Source organism: Chelonoidis abingdonii, chromosome 16 (genome assembly GCF_003597395.2).
Source record: "Chelonoidis abingdonii isolate Lonesome George chromosome 16, CheloAbing_2.0, whole genome shotgun sequence".
Taxonomy (NCBI): Eukaryota; Metazoa; Chordata; order Testudines; family Testudinidae; genus Chelonoidis; species Chelonoidis abingdonii.
In genome coordinates, this window is record NC_133784.1 from 10,717,601 (window position 1) to 10,735,535 (window position 17,935).

The window sequence follows — 17,935 nt, forward strand, 5'->3', positions numbered from 1 at the left end:
AAAATCTTGAATGTGTGTTCTAGCTATAGTGAGATTTCGCCCTAGTCCTTGCTCACAAAGCTGTGACTTGAGCTATTTAAAAAAAGGCCCTTTACTTGGCAAAGGCTTTAATTAGCAGAAATTTCCACGCTAGGAATATTATTCTGCATGAGCAGAAATTGCATAGCTCTTGTCTGTAGATGCCTTAGAGATGCCATTGATTGGCCATATTCAGAACAGGGGAATTATGTGACCCAGTGCTAATCTGAATTCCTTTACCAAACACATTTTTATTTCATCATCTCAGCTGCATAAAAGAGTCAAAGTACCAGAGCCGTAAAGACTTTGAATTCCTGCTGTTCTGCAATAAAATAAGGCAAGAAATATTAGCCACCCCTGGTTGATTCTTTAATTCTTTCCCAACAATGTCAAAGTATCAGTGTCCTACAGGTTTTAGTGCAGGTTAAAGACTGATACAAAGCGTAGGCTTGACTAGGAGTTTGGAGTGAGTTAAGGGGAGAGAGAAGATTTTAATAGGACATTGGTCCAAAATAGCCCAGCTTGTTCCTACCTCCTGCTGCCTCTTCCTCCTTTTCACAGGACCTTGATTGTATAGAAACACTACAGACAAAAACCACAAACAACAAAAGGTTTGCTCATGCCCCCAGTGGAGGTCATGAGCATGCTACCATGGAGAAGCATAAAAAGCATCAAAGGATGGTCTGGATTATTTATAAGCAACGATTAATTAATGGGAGGTTTGATACTTTAGCAACTTACTTTGAGCAAATTTGTGTTTGCAAATTGTTCATTTCAGACATGGAAGAGGACCAGAGCAACTGTAGCCTGGTGCTAATTTTAAAAATGAATCAAACCATTCTTTGCACCGGTCCAAAAACGACAAACTTGTGGTTCAGAGGCTTTCAATAGTATCTGCTCCAATCTGACACTCCAAGGTTAGAAAATCACAAAAAGGTTGTGTTATACACAGCAACAGGAGCTTTTTCCAACAATTTTTTTCAATTATTGCATTGTGTACTCTCCAAGAAAAGTAACTTGTCTTGGCTTTGGGAGGAACAGCTTTAAAAAGAGAGGCAGAATGAACTAATTCAGTTCAAATACACCCCTCTTCCTCACAGATCAACTTGAAAACTGTAGTTCACTGTAACTACATTTATATCCACTGGGCAGCTATGACCTGTAGTTCAGAAAAACCTGCATCACATGACGACTTGGCCATGATGCAACATACACCTAACTCAAGTCTCAGCCCAAGTAAACCCTTCAGAAATCCCTCCTGCCTCTTCCCGCTTCAGATCACACTCAGAAATGTTCCCAATGCTCAAACTCCAAGCCTTTCCTCCCCCTTTAACCCTTGCAATTTAAATACCTGCTTCAGAATTAGCAATGAGCCTCGTTTCATAGCAAGACAGCTCAGGTTAGCTCTCCCAAGAATACATAACAACTGCTAGCTGATTGCTTCACGTCTCTTACATTCTTGCAGCAAAGAGAGAGGGATAATACCTTTTGAGATTGCACGGTAGGTTTTGCTTTAATCCAACCTAACAATCCCTCTGTTTCTTTCGGCATCCATCAGTGTATCCCTCTTGCTTTGTGAGCAGTTCTGCTCCTATCTACCTATCCCTCTCTACTTGCTTACCAGAGCGACTTCCTCCTAGCTGTCCTCCTATGAGTATGTCCTAATCTCTCCTCCCTCCTTCCCCTGGCTTTACGGAACCCAAGGTGCTCCCCTGTTCAGGTTGGGGCCCCAGCCGCGGCTGTGACATGTGTCTTCCATCAGTGGCTGAGCTCGAATTAATGCAGACGCTGTATTGGAAGCAGAGGGAACTAACTGTAGCGCTCCTTGTAAACTTTCCCAGCCCCCGGAAACCCTCGCCCCCCGGCGAGTCAATTTCAGAACCGCGCATGGTCGGGTGTGTGTGTCCCTCCCCCCGTGCCCCCAGCCCAGCCCGACCTCCCCCAGCCCCGGTGCCAGCGCTGCTCACCTCGCGGGCCAGGGGATTGGCCGAGCGGGCTCGGCATCAGCAGCGCAGAGGGGTCGCTCCCACCTCCCCAGCCCAGCCCGCATCCCGGGGCACCAGGAGAGCGGCTGCAGTAGGGGGAACCTGGAGTCCCAGCCAGCGGGCGCCGCTAGCCAGGCTGCAGCATCCCCGAGCCGGCCGGCGCGCGGCTCCGCAGCTCCCCGCGGGTCTCGGTGCAGCAGGATCCCCCCGATGGCCGGCCGCCTGGCGTGCTGGCTGCTGCTTTGGGCGCTGGGGCAGGGGGGCTGCCACACACTCCCCGCGGAGGAGGAAGGTGCCAGCCGCAAGCCCAGGCCCACGGCGGCTGCCCTGGCCATCGCCTCCCCCAGCAGGGACCCCCCGGGGAGCTCGTCGCCTTCCCCGGCGCTGGGCAGCCTAGCTCAGGACGCGGTAGCTGTCCACATGCTTAAACTCTACGAGAAGTACAGCCGGGAAGGCAGCCGGCCTGGGGACGGCAACACGGTGCGCAGCTTCAAAGCCAGGCTGGGTAAGCCCTTGCGGAGCTCCGCGCGCCCGGGGGCGGGGGGGTCAGAGGGTGTAGTTGACTTTCATAACAATAGAGCTGGTATTAATATATTGCACTTTTTCTCAGGGAATGCAGGGCGGACTCCTGCGAACCCGTCCCTAGCTGTGCGGAGCGTCGGTGGCGGAGAGGGAAGATTCCCTTGCTTAGATGGGCAATGCTGAATGCTTCCCTGCTAACACCTACGCTGCCCGTCCCCTTTGCTCTGGGAGCCACGTCCAGTCTCCATGCCTGCCCAGAAGCCGACGGAGGACGCATTTGTTTACCAAAAAACTACTGTCCGCCTTTTTAAAAGCAGCCCTTGGCGTGGCAGAAAGCTATCAGCCAGGAGAAGCCATTCCCAAAGGGCCTCCCACTAGTTCAGACAGGTCTCCTCGCTCCTAAGATAATTAAATAGCTCCCAAGTACGATGACAACTGTGCAAACTTCATCGCTTTTTTTTGTGCTTCCAAGTCTTTCGAAGAATCCCAGAAGCCTCTTAGAAACAGCGCCACCTATGGGACCTTCTAAAACTTCTCACTCTCTCATGGATTATGGTACCTAGTATCAGCTCTAAAAAGAATAGAGTGGATGGGGGAATCTGTCTTCCTTTGCTGCCTTACATTAGTGGGAGACCTGCTGCATCCCAAACACTTTATTCTGAAATGCGTTTGTTAGGAAACCGTCCCTCACTTAACTGAAGAAAAGCCATGTTCAATATCTAGACTGAGGTTTATTTGGCACTTTGTTAAAAAAAAATTACAGAATTGGCATTAGTGCCTGGGCCAGTGGCATCTTTGGGAAACCCTTTTCAGCACAGGGTTAAGATATTGTTTAGACTAATTAGGGAAGATTAGCAAAATAAAAAAAAATCCTCCCTTTTGGAATTCCAATACATGTATCATTTTTTCTCACTTCAAAAGAGGCTTTTTATTTTAGTGCATTCAGGATATTTTAGATAAACACATTAAAAACTTGAATTGGTGTGAGGATTGCTTACATTTTTAAAAACATTTGCATTCTGTGAAATGCAATGCAGTATGGAATATTTTATAGTAAGCCGTTATTAGTAAGTCATTTCTATAACAATGCACGTTATACTTACGATGCTGAAAAGTAAGTTATATAAAAAGTAGTTTAAAATGGACAACATTTTTTGCACAGAGCTGATGCTCAGCTGAATGCATGTAAGGTTAATGTGCACATCTAGAGTTTTATTAAAAATCCCAGACATTTGGAAGGGAGATAAACCCTCCTATATCAGAGCATTAGCCAACCACTTACTGATGGGGGTTAGGAAGAAACTTCCCCAATGGCAGATGATTCTCTATCGTCCTACTACAGCATTCCTTGCACTTTCCAGTGAAGCAGTTAATACTGGCTACTGCCTGAGACAGGGTCCTGGACCACTAGTCTGATCTGGTAAGCCAGTTCCTTTTTCCTATGATGTAACCTTACTCATACTCCGGTTAATCTGTTTTAAAAGTCACTTGAATAGACTTGGGTGACTGAGTTTATTTTAAAACGTGCACACATGCCATTTATTGAAATATAATAGTACTTAGCATTTAAGTAGCAGCATTTCTTACCCACAGGCTCATAGATCAACATAACTTCACAAAGGCGGGTATTTTGATATCCATCTTATTGATAGTCCAACTGAGGCACAGAGCATTGGAAGTAACTTGCCCAAACTCACATAGTGAGTAAGCTGCACAGTCAGGTCGGAAACCAGAGTTCTGACTCCCAACCTAGTGTATTCTCTTCTCCTTTCTTTTTTCAGCAGCCTGAAAGAGGAAAACCCCTCCACCAGGCCCCTTGTGGCCAAATTATTAAGGAAATAACATTCTTTTCTCATTATTGTCTCTGGTAATTTACAAAATATGGATCACTATGGAGCATCCAAAACCAGTATGGGAGAAATGATCTGATTTTTCCTTCCGTTCCTTCATGATATTCTAGAGTTCTTGGGCGAGGTGGAATTTGGGGGGCAGGGAAGCATCACTTTCTTTTAGCAACATACATGAAATTTCTGTACCAATAACACCTGTGGCAATCCTGTATTGTGATAGGCATAACAATATAGCAGCTATAAAATCTGTAAATTTCCCTCTTCCAGTGATAGCTCTAGATTTATAAAAAATAGTTGGGTACATCCTTCCTAAGATTCCCATGGTCCTCTGTAACATAAGGCTGTTTGCATTAGGATTTATCATATTACTTATTTAAAAGTCAGTTGGAACAAGCACTCTGAAGTTAAGAAATGCCAGAATTAAGGTTGCCCATGCAATCTTACTTTGTCCCCCAGTACCTATTGTGATGGGGCAAGGCCAGATGGCTACAGTAAAGTACTGAGGAACAGGTATGTTAGCCCCAGGCTAAACAAATCCCTATTACCGTGGTAACCAAATGGCTGTTGCTCCAGGTTAATCAAGGCACCTGGGGCCAATTAAGATCTTTCTAGAAGGCAGTGGAGATAGCTACATTGATTAGAACACCTGCAGCCAATCAAGGCAGGCTAATTCAGGGCACCTGGGTTTAAAAAGGAACTTCACTCCAGTCAGTGGGGAGGAGCCAGAGAGAGGAAGAGCGTGTGAGGAGCTGGGAGCAAGAGGCGCAAGGAGCTGAGACTGAGAGGGTGTGCTGCTGGAGGATTGAGGAATTATCAGACAATCAAGCATTACCAGACACCAGGAGGAAGGTCCTGTGGTGAGGATAAAGAAGGTGTTTGGAGGAGGCCTTGGGGAAGTAGCCCAGGGAGTTGTAGCTGTCATGCAGCAGTTACAGGAGGCACTATAGACAATGCGATCCACAGGGCCCTGGGCTGGAACCCAGAGTAGAGGGTGGGCCCGGGTTCCCCCCAAACCTTGCAACTCTTGATCAGAGACACAGGAGGAGTTGACCCAGACTGTGGTTTCCACCAGAGGGGAAGATCACTGAGGTGAGCAAATCCTCCAATAAGCGCAGGACCCACCAAGGTAAAGGAGGAACTTTGTCACAACATGCATTATGAGACTGTCTTTAATGGTAAAATCACATACTAATGTTTTCCTCCACAGGATCCCTGCCTCATTCAGTGCATAGCATGGATGGTGCTCACTGACTGAGCAGTTGATTCAATATTTCTCATCTTCCTCATTCAAATGTAGCCCTGTGCCCTATTTGCTACACACCATCTAAACTTTGTATTGACTACAAAGTTAACTTCCTCCTGGGCTCATCCGTAGTGCTCCTTCCTGTAATAAGAGTGCTGCACAAAGAGTAATGGCATTACCTCACTGGGGTGTTGGACAAGAGGGAGATACCAACCCTATTGTACAAATAAGGATGTGAGGCAGACATATTGAGGCCCAAATTGGCAAAAGTATCTGCTGACTTCAGGCTCCCAATCTGAGACTCCCCAGGCTTGATTTTTGTTTCCAGACACTCGGATTTCCATATGTTCAAAGCACACTGCCAATCTGCTTCAGTTGCAGTCATGAGTGCTCAGCAGTTCTGCAAATCTGGCCCCAGAAGTTTCACGCTGGGCATCCAGAAAGCCAGACGCACAATTTATGACCTCCTGTGACTCACTGAGAATCACCTACACTTTTGCGGCAGACAGAATTCAGTTCTCCTGGGTGGTATTCAAGTGTGTCTAAACCACAAGACCATCCTTTCTGTTCATGTCGCATTACTACACGCTTCTCAACTTCGTGAACAAACAAAGCAGTGATCCAAGAGACACCAGCATCCTTTGCTACACAACCCCAACTCATTCCCTGAGTACCTCCATCTTATGCACTGAATGAGAGGGGGGTCATGCCGATGCAGGAAAAGCAATGCAATCATCTACTTAAAGACTGCATCATAATGCACAAGCACAAGACAGCCTAATAAAGGCTGCATAGGCAACTTGATCTCCTGTCACTTTGCCCACCTGGCTTTTCCAGGGTCCCATTCCATTTTGTGGAGAACATCAACATTTTTGATTTTTTGTTCTGAATTGGAACGAAACCAAATTTTGAAATGTTGAAATCCTCCACAAAATGCAGCCTAGCTCTAGTCTGAAGTCATGCAACTGCTTTGGAGCCCCCTAGTGGACTGTCTGCTGAACAGCCGGGCTCCTTCATCTGGACCATGGACCTCTATATTGCTAAAGCAATGGCTCCGAGTCATCACGGAGAGACACTTATTTTCCATGCTTTCCTGAGTGGAGCAGTGACCACGCCTGGTGTCCAGCAGGACATGGAAGTGCTAAGAGGCTGTTTCTGTTTCTGCTCAAGGTTGGCGGTATGGGAAAGCTTGTTGAGATGTCCAGCCGCACTTTCCCAGTCTCCAGAAGCTTGGATACGCTGGGGCTACCCAAATCAAAGCTGAACACTGACCCTTTGGAGGGCTGCCCGTCACTAGACTCCCCTTGTGATTGTGTGATTAGACTTAACCCTTGAGACTAGAGCTGGCTGAAAATTTTCCAGTGGGAAAACTGTTCTGTTGGAAAATGCTGATTCAACAGTGGGACACTTTCTCAGGGTGCCCAGGAGTATGAGTCACCTTGTAAACACCCCTGCCTCCCCTCCTTTAAGAGCGAGATTTGCTGATGCTCACCTGGGTGTCAGCTCCCTGACAGCATCAGTCTGTTAGCCACCCAAACAATCTTCCCAGGGCTCTGGCAGCCCTTACTTTGCTTTGCAGGTTAAGGGTAGGTGCACCCCAACTGCTTAGTCCTCTTGGATCATTCCCCTGAAGTCTCCCACCCTTAACCATGGGACACTCTCAGAAATTATCAGCTAAGCCATCCCCAGCTTGTCTGGTTCAACTTAGGATCAGCTCCAATATCAAATCACAGCACTGAGCTCTATTTACAGGTAATCATATGTTTATTATCAAAAGCTAAGTTTTAAAAGAAAGTGAATGAGCACAGTGATGGAAAAAGGAATGGTTACATATCAAACAAAAAGTATAATATGCTCCCTAGAATCTAAACTTAACTGGAATGGGCTAAACCTTTGTCTAAAGTAGTTTATCTCACGGAAAGCAATCTCCCAGTGTCTCCAACCAACAGGGCTGGGGTCCCCCTTTCACAAATGCAGAAAGCACTGGCCTTGCTTCCTCAGCGAAGGATGATGGAGTGTCTTTTTACCTTCCCTTTACATTCCCCAAAGTCATTGTTTTGTCCCCAGAGTCAGGATGACCCCATGGTAATTCCCTGGTGAGCTGTTCCCATGTTGCCTTCACATCTTCAGGTTGACATTGTATGCAAATAGACTTCTGTTGTGTTGACTTACAATGCTTATTTACTTTACATGTGAACCAAGGCAGGGGAGTGAATATATATCCTTTATCTGGTCAAAACGTGCTCATCAACCCCGCTTTTGACTCAGACTTTAAAACCTACTTTCCAGACTATATACATGACTCCTTAAATAGTCTCAGTATATACATCTCTTAGCAATTATGAGGCTCAATAAGACTCAAGCTTTTACTAGATACCTCACTTGACTTTCTTTGGATAAATACTATAAAAGCAATGTGTTAGGTGTAGTGAGTTCATCAGGCCTGTCAGGAGCTACTGTTACAGACCAGTGAACCTTTTTGCCAGGTGGCATTTTGGCAGATTCTTAGAGGCACAGACTGAATTGAAATGTTCTGTGGGAATGTGTCAATTCTGTCAAAAGGTTCAAGAGAAAACAGCCAGCCTCATTTCCAGCCTGGCAGATGGATGGGGCAGGCAGGGTGGCTGGCTGCAGGTATGTCACCTGGTAAGCCAACACCAAAGTGAATTGTCCCGTTCATTGGATCGTCCCATTTCAATGGAAATTCCACAATGTCAGTGTCTTGTTCTGCCTTGGAACAAAGTGTCACCATTGTGGAATTTCCAGCTAAACGGAAATTCCCTTTTCTGGCCGTCTCTGCTTGAAGCACTGTAGCCTTTGGACTTCTTTAAGGCACTGGGCTGAAACTTGGGAGGTCCAGGTTCAGTTCCTGGCTCTGCCACAGATTTCCTGTGTAACCTTAAGCAAGTCATTTAGCTTCTCCGTGTCTCCACCCCTCTTCTGTACAATAGGGCTAATAATTCTTCCCTGGTCTCTTTCAGCTGTAAGTTCTTTGGGGCAGAGACTGTTTCTTACTCTGTGTGCACTGCACCCAGCACAATGGGGCTCTGAGGTTGGTTTGGGCATCCAAATGCTACTGCTGATTAGATGCCTATATTGAAGTGTGAAGAACAATGGAGATGCTTCGGCTAGCTAATATCAACAATTGAAGGCCTGTTTTTCAACCAGACCAACTGATGTCAAGGCAGTTGTCAATATGATAAGGGTGCCAATGAACCACCACTTCACAGACTATTGTAAGGCTAATGGCATTTTAGGGGACATCATGTGTTCTAGGAGCAAGTAAAAAGTTGGGTTTAGCAGGTAAAAGTATTCATTTTGCTCTACATAGCACCAGAGACATCAGATGGAAATAAACTGATATGGGAGTTTAGTCCATCAGCCCTACCCCAAGACATATAGCATTATACCCTACAAGACATTCCAGTGTAATGCCCAGTCTTAAATGTTTCCCAGGAGGACAGAGTGGAAGCTGGACTACTTGAGGCTATTGCACAGCCTAACAGATCTAATGATTAACAACCAGCCAAAGCTTTCCTGTGCTTGCTTTCATCCTGCTACTTTTATTTACACTGCCTAGATCGTCCTAATTCTTACTCTCCTTGACGCGTTACATTCTGTTGTCAGCTGTGTCCTTAGTTTCCTTTGTCTTCAGTTGGAACCCTATGGGGGATCCAAGGACAGACTTTCCCTGCGGTGTTTACATCTTTCAGATCTGTGCAGCTCTTGACAATGTAAATGCTTTACACCTAGGGCTATGGATAAATTAGAAGGGAAGCTACCACTCTTCTGAGCCTGGAATGCCATTGCGGCTGTGTCACAAAAGTAAAAACACCAAGATTTTGTTTTGATATATAATAGATCGAAGGCACTGTCTGCTGAGTCTGGTGCCATTTCTAAACAGCCCTCTAAAACTTGAATAATCTGTACCTCATGGGACAATTCAGGGGATGGTATGAATAGCTACTTGCTCCATGATTACATGGGTATTTTGCATGCAGAATGAAAAACTTTGAGCTTAAGAGTCAGGTTTGAATTCTAAGGATCAAATCCTGCGCAATAGGAGACTTGCAACTGACTACGGTAGGACCAGAATTTGGACCTATTCGCAAAAGCAAAGTAGATTCCCCCCGTGCATTAAACTAGACCCCCATGTGCTGCATACAAGGGAAGAAGCATAGTCTACTGGTTAAAGTATAGGATTAGAAGTCCCAATGTGCCATAGGTTTGCTGGGTGACCTCAGACAAGCTTTATAGATGAAAATCTTCAAAGGTTAGGGATTTACATCTATTTTAGTTCCTAAATGTAGAAGTAAACTCATTTACAGACATGATGAGTTCCCACTGCCACAGGTCAAGACAACAGGAGCTGTGGATACTCAGCACCTCTGAAAATCAAACAGCCAAGTTTGAAAACATTGGTCTTAAATAAAAAACAGAAATGAGAGAATGTATTTGTAAAATGGGGAAACATACTAACCTGACTTATAGGAATATTAGTCTTAGTTCCTGTCTAAAGTACTCTGGGAACCTCAGATGTGTTTTCTGTTGTCAATTGCCTTCCCAAAACAGAGAGCAATATTCCACACCCTCCCATATTTTGCATTGCATCTTCTTTAATCTTCTTTCTGATTATTCCCTGGAAATAGTCATATTAATTACCAGTTGATTTGCATACTTACAAGAAGGCCTGGATGAAGGTGTCTCTTCCATTCTGTACTGCAGCTGGTGGCTTTTTGGATCAACTGGTCCTACTGGGACTCAAATCCAGAACCTTGCGCATGTAAAGCAGACATAAGCACTACGCTGTGTGCTTGCAGCTGATGGCACCTTACCCCCAGATAGTGAGTTCCCCTGGGAATCAGCAGCTGATGTTCCCCACTGATCACAACTGCTGGGGTGGGGCAGAAGGGGGAAAGGTAGCCTCAGAAAATAACTGGGTCCCAGGTAGCTTGCATAGGAAATGAACTGGCAACCAGCCCTGTGATCAGCCTGGCCTGGTTAAAAGTCTAGCAGCTTCATTTCACATTAGCTAAAGCTGTTGAGGGGCCTTTACCTCCCAAATCCATTTCACCTGGCACTCTTGCTATGGCTTGGCCACTGCAGAAGGACATCCAACATCTCTTCAGCATCAGTTGTGTGCTTGACTGGTGTGATTATGAATTAGTTTTTGGTGGGGAAGAATTAGCAGAGCTCTGATTTCACGTCCCTATCCCTAGTAGTTGGGGGGCGGAGAAAGGGGGTGATGGGGAGAAGGGATATGAGACTATATTGCACTGAAGTTCTGTGTGTGCCTGCACCAACGGCTAGCAAAGCATTTTGTAAACATTTGCAGCAGAGTCTAGCAGATACGGAACTGGACTGTGAATACAACCTGGCTACTAGTCTCAGCTCTTGAGCTACTGTGTGATTGTGACCAACTCGCTTCCCTTCTCTCTGCCTCTATTCTCCCCTTTGTCAAACAGGAGTAGTTTTACCAATCACTTGTGTAAAGCGCCTTCTGATCAATGAACGAGAAGAGCTATATAAGAGCATATAAGAGCTGAGCATTAAGTCCTGGGAAGCAAGTAAGCACTCCTCTCTATTACAGAGATAGGGAAGCTGAGGCAAAGAATATAAGTGACTACGTCTACAATACAAGTTAGGAGTGCGATTCCCCAGCCCACATACACATACTTGTGGTAGCCCAATGAGAGCTAGCAGCTGTATAAATAGTGTAGCTGGGGAAGCACGGCTTAGCCACGTTGAGTACAAACCCTCCTGAACCCTGTGTCAGAGTAAAACCCATATCTCCTGATTCCCAGTCTTTTATACTCTGGATCAGTAGATTACTTTCTTTGTGGAAGTGGGAGCATGCGAAGAGGGGGGAGGTTAAAACCTCCACATCCTTATACCCCTAGGACTGAGTGTTCTAGGGTTACACACCTCTGATCTGTTGTCATTGGCCTCTTTCCCCCCGTGCATCTCTCACCTCTGACTCCCTCTCGCTGCCTTGGCCCTCCTCTGCGAAGAAGCTGGAGTACAGGCAGGCCTCTCCCGCAATGAAACTGGTAGCCTTGTGCTGCTGCCTCACCTGTTGTGGCCACCGCAGCCCTGCCCCTACTAAGCTCTACACACATTCCTCCTGAGGTGGGTTCTGCATGGTTCCTGTTGGCAACTGGCATTGGGGTGAGGGGGAAGCAGACTGGCAGATAAGTTGCCTGGAAAGGGGAGGCAGAGCTGCTAGAACTCACAAAGGGCAAAAATCCCTGCTAGCCCCACTTCCCAGCAGCCACAAACACTCCCTCCCTGTTGGCTTGACTCTGGTGGCTCCTCCTTAATGCCACAGAACTGGTGATCCTCTAAGGTACACATGGCCTATGAACTACCCAGCGAGTTGCCATGGGCAAGCCCCAAAGCTTGGAACTGGCTCTCAATCTAAATATCCCCAAATCTCACAGGGGCTGATTATGGCCCATCTCCAGTTAGAAGCTTCTCTATTGCCTCAGTCTCAGAGTTCCGTGGGACTTTCCTCGCTCGAGACAAATAGTCCCTTCTTCCCTGCTCAGGGTGCCCAGAGCAGGGGGAAGGGCATCCAAGGAGACTAGAGCCTCTCACCTAGCAGAAGCAGTGGGGACAAAGTCAGGGATGTCTGAGGGGAGTCAATGGGAATGAGAGGTCCTCAAGACCAGACTGGGGGAGGGAGCAGGAGAGCGTGAGGAAGGTCAAAAGGAGGGAAGGGAAAGCCTGAAGCAGCCACCCCATCCTGTCTCTGCTTTGCACTCCCCCTCCCTTGTGCCCCATCCTGTTAGTCTGCCCTGTCCCCACTACATTAATACTGAGCTCTACCTAGTACTCTTCACCCATAGGTCTCAAAGCAGTTTGCAAAGCAGAGCAGTATCCTTATACTCATTTTACTTGTTAAACTGAGGCACAGAGAAATAAAGTGACTTGTGCATGGTCACCCAGCAGGGTAGTGGCACAACTAGGAGTAGAACCCAGGTCACCGGCCACTGCTCTGTCCGCTATGCCAGTAGTTCTCAAATTTATTTGATCATGCCCCTCTTCTTTGTGTCTGTAGTAGCTTGTGCCCCCGTTGGCTGGCCGGCCAGCAGCCACTGCTCTCTGCTCAGCTTTTAAGGCAGAGTGGAGAGTGTCGGCTGCTGGCTGGGCACCCAGCTCTGGTATGGCATTGGAACCATGACTTCTCTGCTGCTGCTGATGGGAGCATTGCCTTCAGACCTGAGTGCCCAGCCAGCAGCCGCTGCTCTCTAGCTGCCTAGCTCTGAATGTGTGCGGTAAATTTTTTTCATAATGCTTTTTGCGTCCCCCTCAGAATACATTCCATACCCACTGGGGGCGCATGCCCTCCCAGTTTGGGAACCTCAGCACTATGCCACACTGCAACCATCAGTCAGGTTGGGTCCTCCTTCTCCATGCTAGCTGGGCACTCATAGAGGGTGCATTATGAGCACAGGAGACACTGTCTCCCTGCTCTCAGTGCTAGCATAAGAGCCCCTGGTGACTGGGAGGAACCTGCTTGGCTCCAGCACAATGCACAAGTGGAGGGGTTACTGTCATGGGGGAAATGGCTGCTTTGTCACAGCCTGTGGAAAGATGGTGACACATCAGCAGAACGACCCCTGCATGTGTGTGTGTTCGCTGAAAGCAAATCCTGGGTGCTGGCTTCCTGAGCTCTAGGCTTGTTGGATGTCGAGCTGTTCCTTCTCCCAGGATGGGGGAGAGGACCTGAGGGAGGGCCATAGGCAAGAGAGCAAGGGAGGGAAGGAATGGGAATAAGCAGGGCTGCCCAGAGGATTCAGGGGGCCTGGGGTCTTCAGCAGTGGGTACCAGAGCAGAAGGACCCCCCGCCGCCGAATTGCCGCCAAAGACCTGGAGAGGAAGAAGCTCTGGGGGCCCAGGCTCCGCAAGTGTTTTCCAGGGCCCCTGGAGCAAGTGAAGGACCTCATTCCAGGGCCCCTGAAAAACTCTCGTGGGGGCCTCTTGGGGCCCGGGGCCTGGGGAAAATTGCCCCCCCCCGGCAGGCCCTGGGAACGAGGAGGAGCAGAAGGAACTGGGAGGAAGGCTGGTCTTTTGGTTAAGGCAGTGGGCCAGAATACAAAAGGCCTGGATTCAGTTCCCGTCTTTGCCACACACTCTCTCTGTGACCTTGGGCAAGTCACTTCATTGCCTCTGTTCCCCATCTATATAGCAGGGATGATCATCTTCCTTTTGGTTGCCTAGACTATCAACTCTTAGGGAGCAAGGAGTCCTGTGTGTTTTCAAAGAGCCTGGCACACTGGGGCACTGACCTTGTTGGGGTCTCCATGAGTCTCCTCTCACTGAGCCTGGTTTTAAGCTGGTGTAACGCCATTGAGCCCAGTCACTCTTGGCCTACAGTGGGGTACATGAGAAGAGCATTGGGTCTGTAAGCCCAGCTATTTAGCGACTCTTGGCATTCATGGTTAATTGTATATTGTCCCCTGAGTGTTGGTCTCTCTTCACTCTCTTTCAGAGCTATTGGACCAGAAGCCCCAGTACTGCTTCAATCTGACGTCCATGCAGGACTCAGAGTTAATCCTCACCGCCACATTCCACTTTTACTCAGACAAGCGCCCCCGGCACCGGGAAGTGTTCTGCAAACGCTCCAAGAACTCATCCTGTCGCCTCCTCCATTTGCCCCAGATCCCACGGCTCAGCCTCTTTTTCCGAAGCATTCTCCAGAACTCCGCCTATGGGCTGGTGAAAAGCAATGTCACAGTGTTCCTCCACAGGCGGGGGGCTTGGCAGATGAAGGACATCTCCCACATCATAAAGGAATCTAAACGGGATGGTGAGCTCATCCTCTGTGTGGAGCTTGACTCTGGAGAGAAATACCAGGGCTTTGCCGAACAGCAAACCAATCACTTACCGTACATACTGGTTTATGCTAATGACTTGGCCATATCGGAACCCAACAGTGTGGCCATGACTCTACAGCGATATGACCCATTCCCTTCCAGTGATGGGGATCCCAGCCTATCCCCCAATGCTTCCACAGACACCCGGGTCAGGAGGGACATATTTCTTTCCAGCTCCATCCAGAACAACGAGCTACCGGAGGTGGAATATAACAACAACAAATACAACAAACATGACATATGGGAAAGTGCCTACAAGTCCCTAAAACCCAAAACCTCACGCAAGGACCGGAGGAGGAAAGGGCAAGAAAACACAGAGGTGCTCTCAAAATCTCAGATGCTAAATTTTGATGAGAAAACCATGAAGAAAGCCAGACGAAAACAATGGAACGAGCCCAGGATTTGCTCTAGAAGATACATGAAAGTGGACTTTGCCGACATTGGCTGGAATGAATGGATCATATCTCCCAAGTCATTCGATGCATATTACTGTGCTGGGGCTTGCGAGTTTCCAATGCCCAAGGTAGTATGAGTCTCTACTGCTGATGCACTTGTCTTTTTTTGCAATATGTTGATTTAAGATTACTTAGTCTATCCAACTGCTCCTGCTACTGTGGGATTTTTCCCTTCTTCACAATGCTCAAGGGCTCTACCCAATCTACTTTAATGCAAATAACTAGCTCTTAAATGGTGCTTTTCATCCACAGATCTCAAAGCCCTTTTTAAAAAGAGGTTATTATCACTATACCCATTTTACAGTTGGGGAAACTAAGGCACAGAGAGGTTATGTAACTTGCCTAAGGTCATCCAGCTGGCTAGTGGTGAAGCCAGGAAACAAACACAGTCTTCTGAGTTCCAGTCCTATGCTCTGTCCTCTATAGCGTTTCCACCAAATTATTTCAGAGTCTATTGTGAAGCCTAACAGATATCGCCATTAAGAAATTTTTCTTAATATGGATCTTCAACTTACATTTCACCCCAATATTTCTAGTTTTAGGACCTCAAACCACAGCACACAGGCATACACAATGGATTAAACTATTATCACATGCACCAAATCTTCAGATTGCATTTGGATGGGAGGGAAGATTCTACATTAATGGGGCCCAACAATACAATACAATAGTGTTACTGCTGTGTTTTGAATCCCTTCTATAGAAGTAGATGAAACTTATTAATAAAGTTCCAAGATGAAGTCCTGTGGGAGTTTTGCCCTCTAGATTTAGCCCAGATGTACATTATGGTTATTATGATTTCCTGCTTTTCTTTGCTGCTAAAACCTGCGTATGTCAAAGCAATCTTATATCTAACTCCTCATTCAGCACTACCAGACAAATAAGTTTTCTACACTCACTGGAGATGTCCTTCTACATTCAAATGTGTAGATATCATCAGTGCTCTCAACAGGGCACCATAAGAAATAGCAGAAAATACTAGAAAGGATAATCTATGGAGTTTTTGTAAGATATGGAGATAATTTTGTAGAGAGTTGGATTTTTAAACCACACATTTTCAAAGCAGGGCACAACTTATACAACTTCAGAAATCTGACAAATGTGCATTTGTTGGGGAAGAGTCCACATGTTTGTTGTAAAGGGAAATCACGCCTCCCCAATCCAATAGAATTCTTTGAGGGGGTCAACAAGCATGCGAACAAGGGTGATCCAGTGGATATAGTATACTTAGATTTTCAGAATGCCTTTGACAAGGTCCTTCACCAAAGGCTCTTAAGCAAAGTAAGCTGTCATGGGATAGGAGGGAAGGTCCTCTCCTGGATCGGTAATTGATTAAAAGATAGGAAACAAAGGATAGGAATAAATGGCCAGTTTTCAGAATGGAGAGAGGTAAATAGTAGTGTCTCCCAGGGTTCTGCACTGGGCCCAATCCTATTCAATATATTCATAAATGATCTGGAAAAAGGGGTAAACAGCAAAGTGGCAAAATTTGCAGATGATACAAAATTACTCAAGTATCAGAGGGGTAGCCGTGTTAGTCTGGATCTGTAAAAGCAGCAGAGAATCCTGTGTAGTCTATAAGGTGCCACAGGATTCTCTGCTAAAATTACTCAAGACAGTTAAGTCCAAAACATACTGCAAAGAGTTACAAAGGGATCTCACAAAACAGGGTGTCTGGGCAACAAAATGCCAGATGAAATTCAATGTGGATAAGTGCAAAGTAATGCACGTTGGAAAACATAATCCCAACTATACTTACAAAATGATGGGGTCTAAATTAACTGTTACCACTCAAGAAAGAGATCTTGGAGTCATTGTGAATAGTTCTTTGAAAACATCCATTCTGTGGCAGTCAAAAAAGTGAACAGAATGTTGAGAATCATTAGGAAAGGGATGGATAATAAGACAGAAAACATCATGTTGCCTCTATATAAATCCATGGTACACCCACATCTTGAATACTGTGTGCAGATATCGCCTACCCATCTCAAAAAAGATATATTGGAATTGGAAAAGGTACAGAAAATGGTAACAAAAATGATTAAGGTATGGAATGACTTCTGTATGAGGAGAGATTAATAAGATTGGGACTTTTCAGCTTGGAAAAGAGAAGACATGGGGGAGTATGATAGAGGTCTATAAAATCATGACTAGTGTGGAGAAAGTACGAAAGTAAATAAAAATAGGCAGCAGATTTAAAACAAACAAAAGGAAGTATTTCTTCACACAACATACAGGATGTTGTGAAGGCTAAGACTATAACAAGATTCAAAAAATAACTAGATAAATTCATGGAGGATAGGTCCATCAATGGCTATTAGCCAGAAGCTGGGAATGGGCAACAGGGGATGGATCGCTTGATGATTACCTGTTCTGTTCATTCCCTCTGGGACACCTGGCACTGGCCACTGTTGGAAGACAGAATACTGGTCTAGATTAACCTTTGGTCTGACCCAGTATGGTCGTTCTTATGGTCTTATGCTCTTAAGATCTTTGGGTCTCTCCAATTTTAGGTCTTGAGTCTTCCAGTGTCACCCCAGGACTCACCTTGGTCTAGATCTACAAAGGTATTTAGGCACCTAACTCTCATTGGAATCAGTGACAGTTAGGTGCCTAAATACCTTTGAGGATCTGCCTGAGCATCCTTTGAATGAAAGCTGATTGTGTCCCTGCTCCCCAGCATTCTCAGCAAAGCCCATGCATTCCAGGGCTCCACATATGGAATCAGTTCTCCAGTTCTTGCGATATTGCCTTCACATTCCCAGCTGATCCTGACTGCCCTCCTCTCCCTGTTCTTATACACTAGTGTCCTCTGATCTACCCCTTCTGGAAGCTCCCCCCTAGAAATATGTTGCATTGAAAGGTTCATTTCCTTTACTGCAATAGACAAGCTCTAGTGAGAATTCACTGCCAAATTCTTAGAGTAGCAGGAAGACATGAGACTGTGACATTGCATCTTGCTGCTTTTCGTAGAATCATAGAC

At 46.3% G+C, this 17,935-nt stretch overlaps 1 protein-coding gene across 1 annotated transcript in view; it reads left to right on the top strand.

The window, feature by feature from the left end:
- The first annotated feature begins 2,176 nt into the window (after positions 1 to 2,176).
- The window catches only part of GDF10 (growth differentiation factor 10), a 29,423-nt gene continuing 13,664 nt past the window's right edge, over positions 2,177 to 17,935 (top strand). The window contains exons 1-2 of the mRNA XM_032797394.2: positions 2,177 to 2,508; positions 14,113 to 15,020. Of these exons, the coding sequence (XP_032653285.1) occupies positions 2,214 to 2,508; positions 14,113 to 15,020 (1,203 nt within the window). The 5' untranslated portion in view covers positions 2,177 to 2,213. The remainder of the gene's footprint in view (positions 2,509 to 14,112; positions 15,021 to 17,935) is intronic.